This window comes from Xyrauchen texanus, chromosome 6, assembly GCF_025860055.1.
Source record: "Xyrauchen texanus isolate HMW12.3.18 chromosome 6, RBS_HiC_50CHRs, whole genome shotgun sequence".
Lineage (NCBI taxonomy): Eukaryota > Metazoa > Chordata > Actinopteri > Cypriniformes > Catostomidae > Xyrauchen > Xyrauchen texanus.
Window position 1 is genome coordinate 19,566,340 of NC_068281.1, and position 9,989 is coordinate 19,576,328.

The 9,989-nt window shown below is 37.7% G+C and overlaps 3 protein-coding genes across 3 annotated transcripts; all 3 read right to left on the minus strand.

Annotated features, from left to right (window-relative positions):
- Window positions 1-1,102: 1,102 nt before the first annotated feature.
- On the minus strand, window positions 1,103-3,476 carry tmem53 (transmembrane protein 53). Its single transcript, XM_052128672.1, has 3 exons — window positions 3,285-3,476; window positions 2,961-3,064; window positions 1,103-2,137 (listed from the first exon to the last, which is right to left on the minus strand). Exons 1-3 carry the CDS (start codon window positions 3,337-3,339, stop codon window positions 1,439-1,441), a joined length of 858 nt encoding a protein of 285 aa, XP_051984632.1. The 5' UTR covers window positions 3,340-3,476; the 3' UTR covers window positions 1,103-1,438.
- A 494-nt stretch (window positions 3,477-3,970) lies between these two features.
- On the minus strand, window positions 3,971-7,296 carry LOC127645135 (melanopsin-like). Its single transcript, XM_052128660.1, has one exon. It carries the CDS (start codon window positions 5,812-5,814, stop codon window positions 4,306-4,308), a length of 1,509 nt encoding a protein of 502 aa, XP_051984620.1. The 5' UTR covers window positions 5,815-7,296; the 3' UTR covers window positions 3,971-4,305.
- A 293-nt stretch (window positions 7,297-7,589) lies between these two features.
- LOC127645144 (PX domain-containing protein 1-like) lies at window positions 7,590-9,280 on the minus strand. The gene is made up of 5 exons (XM_052128673.1): window positions 8,697-9,280; window positions 8,481-8,581; window positions 8,267-8,381; window positions 8,051-8,162; window positions 7,590-7,944 (listed from the first exon to the last, which is right to left on the minus strand). Exons 1-5 carry the CDS (start codon window positions 8,935-8,937, stop codon window positions 7,719-7,721), a joined length of 795 nt encoding a protein of 264 aa, XP_051984633.1. The 5' UTR covers window positions 8,938-9,280; the 3' UTR covers window positions 7,590-7,718.
- Window positions 9,281-9,989: the final 709 nt, after the last annotated feature.

Here is a 9,989-nt window from a genome sequence, read left to right on the forward strand (position 1 = left end):
AGAATTTTAGTTTTTGGGTAAAGTATCCCTGTAACATTTTAAATACTGTAAAAAGCCTGAATATGTAAAGACAGACATATAAACTGAAGAAAAATCTCTCGTAAATTATGAAAAAATAATAATAAATACAAGATCTTTTATAAGAGCAATTTCTTTGCCACAATTTATTGTCCTTAACAGTGAACAGCTCATCTGCCAAATGCCAATATTTTAAATCTTTAATCTCTGGGCAAGCAATGTGGGCATTCAGATTCCCATAATGTTCAGCAATCTTCTCTCATCACACTGTGCAACTCTCAGAGAAATTTCAGGACTTTTCTAGTCATTGCCATGATACAGAATGCCGTCAATTACACATGCTTGCTGTTTCAAAGAAATCCAATGATAAAAGTTATTTGAAAGCCAAAATGCCAGCCTTTTCTTATTAAGTATTGTATATCTATAAGAAATAATATTACCTCACTTTAAATGTTGCACTTAAGTTTTTAGACCCTCTCACTTTCCTATCAGTGGCTCTAAATGATATATGAAGTGCCACAGAGGGCTTTCCGGAGACACAAATGCCAGTGACTCGCTCTGAAATGCCAGATATGACAGTCGAAGACATGCAATGAGAATCTATGCCTGACCAATTTGAAGTCCTCCTGATCATAAACTGGCTGACTGTCAGGTATGACAAAGGCCAATTTTCCCTGCCTGGAAGTAAAATATCTTTCTTTGACAAATATGAAGGTGGGTATGTCATTGCATTGATGTCAGATGTCTTTTTAGATAAACAAGAGAGGATTGTGTAAAATGCACTAGTTCACTAAAGTCTCTTTTAGTTTACAGTAATAGTAGATTACTCTGTATAGCTTTACATTATAATGGGATATATTCTGTAAATTATGGCAAAATGCCAGCTCACCCCCCAGTAACTGTTTTTGTGTTTGTAAATAATGTCTATATTCCAGAACAAAGAAGCATTGATAATCAACTGAGGTGTTTGTCACTGCAAAACAACAGTGGCTTCTCAGTTGTAGCAGCTCCAGCTGCCCCATTGCACTGATTTACTCTATCAAAGGCAGAATCTAATAGATTTTTTGTTAAAACAAGCTTTTATTTAAGGAAGGCACATTAGTCAAATACATAAATTTATTCATTCACAATGTTTAAATACACATCTTTACTCCTTCACAATGTCTAAAAATGTCAATAATGTGACAAATCCATAACCCCTAAATTACCACTTAATTCACAGCATAAGACAAATACAGAAGAGATTAGGGTACAAATGACACCCCATTAAAACTTCATTTAGGGTTTAATCAGTTTGTTACATTTCTTAAACAGCAGTGCTTTATTTCATTTCACAAATAAGAAGGTTTATGCACGAGTACATTTACAGTGTGTATATTTACAACCTACACTTTTCAAAGGCAGATCAAGAGCTGTATAATCAGTGGTGCACATGGAGGCGCTTTGTCATCAATGTCTCCTCTGAAGACATCATGCAGTGGGTCAGAAATGTCCTGCACCTGTTGGAATAGTCCTCTGGGCAGTCTCTGTAAAGACTCACATGGGCAGGGGTGATGAAATCAAAGCTTTCAACCATCAGCCCTTTCTTCTGCAATGCCTTAACCATCTTCTCCACATCTTTGTATCTGATCACCCTATCAGCTCTCGAATAGAGATACATCTGAGGCCAAGGGGCTGGATGCTCCATCATGGCATCATAGTGGTTCTTATGAAAGTACTTGGTCATAGGATACAGGACAATCCTGAGAAGGACAACCATAATAGCAAACAGTGCCAGGAGGAGGTACTGCAACAGCACATTGACTTTAGACCTCAAGGTGGTTTTGAGAGCTCTGAGGGCACCTATAACGTTTTGACTGCCTGGAGCGCTGTCCACAATTGTGCCCATCACACACAGAGTGCTAAACTGCTTGTGACTGTGCAATAACTCAACCATGTAGCGATACAGCATGAAGCCACCATTGCTGAACACATGGAAAAAAATTGGGTTGTTCTCAACCTCGTAGTCATAAAGAAGTTCAAGTAATTTGTGAGCAGTGCTTCGGAGTTCCTTGTATCCGAATGATTCTGAAAAAAAAACGGTTTTCAATGGAGCCGTGCAGCGCACAGTCACACATCCCTGAAAGGAAATGAGAAGCTGTTATTGGTGTATCTTATGCATTGTGTATCTCTAGGATCAGTACAAAGAAAACATATTTCAAAACTGCGTGTTTTTTGTAGGAAAGTGAGTAGATGCCTAGTGTGACCGCCCTTTTAAACCATTGGTAAAATACTTCTATTTTGCATTTTTTTATAATTTAAACAGATTTTTTTATTATTAAAAATTATATCATCAGCATATCAAATTAAGTGAAAAGTTTAATTAAAAAAAATTAGCATTAAATGTAAATAATGTGAGTATGCCCCATTTTATATTAACAGCATGCATGTATATATTGTATATACAATGGTGTAGATTTGGTTTGAACATTGGTGGCATCCAAATGTAGGACTGGGGGTGATGATGTGCCTGACGGGATGGGTTGCGTGGTTCGGTTCGTATCGGGCATGCTTCCGTGTGATTTTTTATAAAATCGTAACATTTTAAATGTCACTGCTTAATTTCCCTCTGCTTCTCTATCAATCCATCCATCTATCAATAAGAGTTAGTACTGATAAATTGCAAGCATTTTTTATGCTGTAATTACAACAGGAGAGCGTCATAAATATTTATAGTATCAGCACATCCTTATACAACATTCAGTGTCCCCAAGCATTTATGATCAAAAGATTATGTTTCATTACAACACATTACACAGTGCATATATTTTCCTCAAATCTAAAGCATTCTGTTTATTTTCATATTTAAATTAGATTTTGAATCCCAGATTTTAAAGCCAGACTTTTGAACCCCATAGTATATATTACGTTGTCAGGGCCTTTAGGAAAAATGTTGATCTCACCTGTTCATTATAAATTGAGCTGTATTTTGACAGATGTTTGTCTCTGCATCCAGCCCAACCTAAAAGAATTACCACTGGTTCCTTTGATCCGCGCCAATGTTTTTCTGTCAAGAGACGAACAATATACGCAACACAAATCCCATGACAGATACACACAAGTAGTATCGAATTTAAGCCTTAAACCGCACAAATCCTGATAAAGCTCACCAATTTAGTTAACATATCGATATGTCTCAAGGTTACAAACACAGCTTGCAAGATGCCATGCATTTTGCACGTACTAATATATATTAGAAGGCACGCTAATTGCTGCCGTCACCTCACCTGAGATCAGTGCCTCTGGAAATACTATGTTGTAATCAATAACATCCTCCCCCATATTGATAATTATTTTGCCAGCTGTCTGACTGCCATAAATGATTCACTTCAAACGAGCCTCGTGTCTCACTGCACTTGTGTTAAGACAGTCAGACAAGAGACAAGGGCGTTCACGCGAAAGACAGTGAAGTCGGCAACATCAGCGTACCATTGTTTAATACAACTTCCGGAGCAGGATTTAAAAAAGTCAAGTAAAGAAATTCAAAATAAAAGTCAGATTATCCTAATATTCAGTGAAACGTAGCAGAAAATGGTGTTGCTTGCTCGCTTTTTCATGAGAGTGATACTAACGATACAAAGATTTGGCTACCATTTAAAATATGTAAAAATACAGTGATCCCAGAAGTATTACCACACTTTAGACATACTTAAAATGGTATGAATGCCACTGCATTAGTAACAATATGTCAAACCAAGTGGCAATTATTTGATATATAACAAAAGCACTCAGGGATACAAAGCAATACATTTCCATGTGCATGTTCTCTGATTGGTATATACATTTAGTTACAGTACACTACTGCAAGATGTTTGTTTGGTGTTGCTGAATTGTATTTTTACTGTGGGTATCTATACTACAGTGGTGACCATTACAAATAACCAGGACTGCAGATGGTATTTTATTTCAATAAAATGTATGCCAAACATAATTACATTACCACTACATTTTACATCAGAATATTTTCAGATAAAAGAAACTATCAGTTTTATAAATAAACAAACATTTAAAATGGCTACGTTAGCTGAACAAAATGGTTACAATCAGTAAAAGCTCCCTATTAATTCACACATAACCAAGATTTTTTTTTAAGGTTTTCAAAAACAACAAGACAACAAAATTTGGAATAAAGAAGGACACAAGGATTATACAATCATAATAAAACTACAGTAACAGGTCATATCCAAAGCAACTACTAAAATAACTATTACCAACATTTTGACCCATCTGTAGCACTGTATTATTCTCTTAGTTCCCCCCAAGGAGGAAAGCCTTCCCGTCAGACAGAGGCTCCCCCTCTGATGTATCCATTTCAAAAGAAATAGATGCCACAGGCATGCTTAAAACTTTGTCCGACTTCCCTAATTTCTGCCCACTGGTGGTGATGCTGCTGCTGGACTGTGCAGGAATGGCTGTATCTGTAGAGATCTCTGTGGACACACGGCGGCTAGATGTCAAGGAATTCACACTGGAACCGTCAGCCTCACTCTCTGTCCAGCAGGAATCAGTGTCCGAAGCAGAAGACAAGCGGGTCTTCCCCCAGCGGCCATTAGCCCGTGCAGCATTGCCCATGTTAACCCCCAGGGAGCATTGACTGGTAAGTGTCGGACGACGGGAGGAGAGGGCACTGCTGGAACTGAAAGATGAATGAAAGTCCTTCTCTCTTACACGCAGGATAGGGCGAAGAACTGGAATATAGCGTGCAATAGCTGCCCGATATTTTGGATGTGTGATTGCGTAGATAATGGGATTGTGGATGGCTGAGGCCTTGGCAATAACGGCAGGCACTGAATTCATGTAGGGGGTCAAAAAATGGGAATAGCCTGCTGTAGCAGTAAGAGCCACCACTGAGTAGGGTGACCAGGATACTACGAAGAGCAAAATCACAAGGAGGGCAACCTTAGCCATCTTCCATTCACTCTGCATACGTTCAAACACCTTGTGTGTTTCCCCACAACCCAGCTCTCTTATCTCCCTCCCGGCTGCTCGGATAGCTCTGAAAATTCCAAAGTAGCAGCTACCGATAATGCCCAGAGGGATAAAGAAGACAAAAAGGAAGAGGAGGATGGTGTAGGCACGCACTGATGGAGTGAAAGTCATGTAGTCCCATGAACAGGAAGTCTGAAGACCCTCTGGTACATAAGCACTCCAGCCGAAGAATGGCGGAAGGCTCCAGCCTAAAGAATAGAGCCAAACAAGAGCCAGCACTGCGCCAGCTTTGCGTCGACTAACTTTTCCTACAAGGGCAAGAGGCTGAGTTATGGCAAGGCAGCGATCAGCCGCAATAGCAGTCAAAGTCATCATGGAACAGATTCCAAAGAGGGCTCCACAGAAGGCGTAGAGCTCACAAGCACGGTCACCAAACACCCAGCGCCTATGCAGGCTGGCTGCAAAGAACACGGGTGACTGGGTGAGAGACATGAAGAAATCAGCCACAGCCAGGTTCACCACAAACATGTTCCCCGCAGTGCGAAGGGTATGGCTTCGGGAGAACACGTAGATCACCAGAGCATTTCCAATCACTCCAGTGATGCCAACTATTAAGATGACCGAGCCGATGATGTAGTGAGCATGGTCAGGAACATCCACAGTGGGAAACGGGTGTGGAAGCTCATGGTGGTGGCTGTGGGTTGGCCCATGGAATGGCACGTGGTGTAACTTATAGCTCCTGCCGCCTAAGGACTCCTTCAAGCTTGAAGTGCAGTTGGTGTCTTCAGGGGCACAATGATGTCCTCTCCATGAAGAGTGATGGTTCATTGTCTTTCGCTTGATATTGTAATGTCAGTAGTAATTTTATTGTATGCAAAACTAAACTAATTCTAGTAAAATAAGTAAAAAGCTTCTAAAATGTTCTGTCAAAACACAAACAGTTCAAATGTCCTCTTCTTGAATGTGCCAGTTTCTGAATGGTGGCTCCCTGCTTTAGCTTTTATATACTAATCAATGTACCAACAAGTTATTATTGATCCGTAATTCTCAGCTTGGCCTATGGTAATGGTCAAAAAATGTGAACACTCTAAATTTTGACCTGCTTAAAATCATATTGAACAGGTTTCTATTTCTGGGCTATATATATATATATATATATATATATATATATATATATATATATATATATTCAACAATGCTATTCAACAGCTGATGACAAAAGCAGTTTTTTGTGATCTTTGAAAGTGTCTTAATGCATGTAACTTAAAAATACAATATGACATAAGCACATTTATGGATTATGCATTAATGCCTTACATTATTTTGATCTATCATTAGCTAAAATTGCCTCAAAGAATGTTCAGGTTTTAATACAAGTTAAGATCAATTGACACCATTTGTGGCATAATTACCACAAAAGTGCTCCCTTTATGTAGATTTTGGAGCTTAACATTTTTGGCACCCATTCACTTTCATTCACGCATTGTGAGGACCTACAGAGCTGAAAAATTCTTCTATAAATCTTAATTTGTGTTCTGCAGAAGAAAGAAAGTCATACACATCTGGTATGCCAGTAGGGTGAGTATGAAAGAATTTTCATTTTGGGTTGAACAGTTCCTTCAACTTGTATTGGACCCAGAATATTACTTTAATTAGACATTTTAGAGCAAAGGATATTCTACTGTTGTATTATCCTATTATCATATGAGTGATATTGAGATGTAAAACAGTAGAATACCAATTGTAATTTTCTAAAAGAAAAATATATTATAAACCTAAGAGTGAAGATTTTATCAAAACAAGGTGCTTGCAAACTTTGACTGTATAATTTTTTTGCAAAAATTCTGAATGATGTAATGATGTTAAAAATAACTACGCTGACATTCATAGAGAGAGGTGCCCCTTTCCACATGAATGACCCCATTTTCATAGTTTAATTTGCAGTTCAAATGGTTAATATGAAATGTTGGCAAGCACCCCAGATAGCCCTGTAACAGAAAGAGGTAATCAGGATGAAATGTAGACAATGAAAAGCTGTTTCGATTTTTAGAACTCATTAACTAAGTAAATGCTACCGATGTTTCTTGTTTAGAATAACAAATTAGCCATAGAGGGGGCAAATGTTGATGGAAAAAGTCTTTTTGACCCAAAATAAGTGTATGGATTGTTTGAGTGGATGCAGTGAGCCAAATCAATTTATGCAGTGTGGAAGTGGAGCAGAATGCCTGGTCCAATAATGACTGATTACCATCCCTAATCATGGGAACTGCTCACTGACCTAAATGTGTATTGAAATGATTCTCCCTGTTCCAGTTAAATAATGATCAACCTATCACTTCACAATCTGTTTCCATATAGGGACTTGACCTACATATATATATATATATATATATATATATATATATATATATATATTGCATTGCTCACTATTTAAACTATTAACTATATAAAACATTTTATAGCTGTATTTTGAGTTTTGTTCTTTTACAAATTATAGTAAGAAATATTGTAAACATAAAACAACGAGTTTATAATAATATTTGTATATAAAATCTATATTTTTAAATAAATCTTTATCTTTTAGAGAAAAAAAAATCTTATTCTTAATGTTATTGCATTTCCAGAACAGGTAAGTTATGCCTAAATATTTTTGCAGTCGTTCAGAATAGAAAGTCGGAGAGAATGTCTATGTCAGGGTCTTATACTGCAATTCTTTGATCCATCTCACTACGTCATTCGAGGATGTCTGTCTCGCAGGCTTGTAGTTGGAGGTAAGTCAGGTGTCCGGTGGTGATCTGTGATTTTTTAGGGTGACAGTCTGACTCTTTACTTTCATTAGCACCAGCAGTCAGAACTGGGGTCATGGTGCCCATTCGAGGTTTGTGCCCATTTTCCTTGTCGCATTTGATCCCATTTAGATTTTTTTCCCCTGTCCGTTTCTGGGCCACAATGTCAAAGCTGGATGTGATGACATATGATACATACATTGCTCATTCCACTGGCAAACGTCTGTTACAAAATTGGGAAAGTATACTATTGGGATGTTCGCACATCAGATATTTACCTGTATTTTGAAGAGTGCACAGAAGATGATTCAACTGCTTCCTCTAGTAAATATGCATCAAAAATAACAGTCTCTGTATTGGCCAAACAAAACCCATTGGCCCTCCTGACATCTGTTGACAAGATACATCACATATTACTATAAAACTACAGAGCTTAATCAAACGCCAGTACTGCTTTGTAACTTTAGAATACAGACAAACTCATGAAGACAAACCGGCTACAGTGACAGGACTCTGGTAGAGAGACTGGATTGGTTCATACATGGTTTTCAAAGTATAGTCAAGAGGAGAAGTCTTGAAAAATGTAAGAACTGCCTCAGACTGGGAGTACTGGAAAAATGAATGATTTGCATATTAAGTAGGTTATTATAGGGATGCATTACCTTTCAGTGACTGGGAATGAGTGTGCTAGGGTAAATTAGTAAGCACCTTTTGTGGCAGTTTGATTATATTCCTCAATATTTTTTCCACCTCATTCCACCTGGCTTCAATGTCATTGTTTTCTTCTGCTTCTTTTATCCTCTGTAGTGCTGATGAAAGAAACACATAAAAAATCTCCAATCAGTGAAATGGTCACTCATTCCAAACGTTCTCAACTCCTCTATGAATCAAATAAAGGCATCTACAAAGACACAAATGTCATACCCTCAATCATCAATGATTCAGTGAAACTCCCTCTGTCCCCTTGAAATGATTTCCTCAATTTTTTTGCAAGTTTCACTAGATCGTGATATCGCCTTCGCACATACGTTACGTTTTTTTCAGACCATTCAGTCCTTATTTCGAAAAACTCTTCCTCTTCTCCAACAGGATCAACAGCGAAGCGCTCGAGTCCAACCACCCAACAGTCATTTACACTCAGATCAGGAAAACTGTCCACGTCCATTCCGGTATATTCACATAGGCTAAACGAATAAATATTCGGAATATGCAATTTACCGTAAACAATTGTATAGATTTCTATAGTCCAGTTCCAAAGCACATATATCTCTACAAAGGAGTAAAATCGTAATTAGGGGCAGTTCACAACGAACACGTTTAAAACAGACTTAGTGCAACAGAACGCAGGAGTCTCGAGACGCGTTTTTAAAAGTAAAAGTTATTTTTAAGTTCTTCAAAGTTTTAAGTCTAGAGCCGTTTACAAAGATAAAACAATTGGAATAACTGAAAATCCCGTTCGGTGTTGAAGGCCTCCTTAGAATTTAGCGTGTTTTAATTATAGCATGTGATACGAGATCCTCCCACAGTACTATTCCAAACTTGCCCGCCTTTGTCTTCGCCTCCTGAGAATGAGCTCTAAAAGCCCCATTTATGCGCATACTCTGTGAACTCTCCCGCAAGACCAAGAATCAGTCAAGTGTTTCTAATGGACAAGCTGCAGCATTGCCAGTTTTTCCTTCTCACTAATCCTTAAATACAGATTTCAGCGTACACAGAACTACAAAATTATATATTAAAAATGGCATATGATACAATACCTACTCTTTTAATGGGTAATTTGGCTCCTCATTCTTTAGTTGAGCAACAGGTGGGATAATCCAGTTTCTATTGGATTGGTAGTGGGATTTGGTTTTCATTTTAAGCGCAGGCTTGCTGCAACCTGGGTCAATCCTTTAATCGGTTACCATTTTAAAGCTATAATTAACAGCCTATGAAAAGAGTCAATTACATTCACCTACATTCCACTTAACATAATATACCATGGCCTCAGTTACTATGCAAATGCTGAGGTGATCTCTTCTTATTTACAGCCATGTCAAAATATTCATTGACAATGGTACATAAAATGTAGAACTAATATATCAAATTTGGCCCAACATTTTGAAATTAGGAAAACCTCATATAAATACTTATGGCTTTGTCATTATAAACTAGAAAAGAAAACACTCAAGGATGACGAATTTAAAACATAGAAATAAAAAAATTAAGTTTTATTAG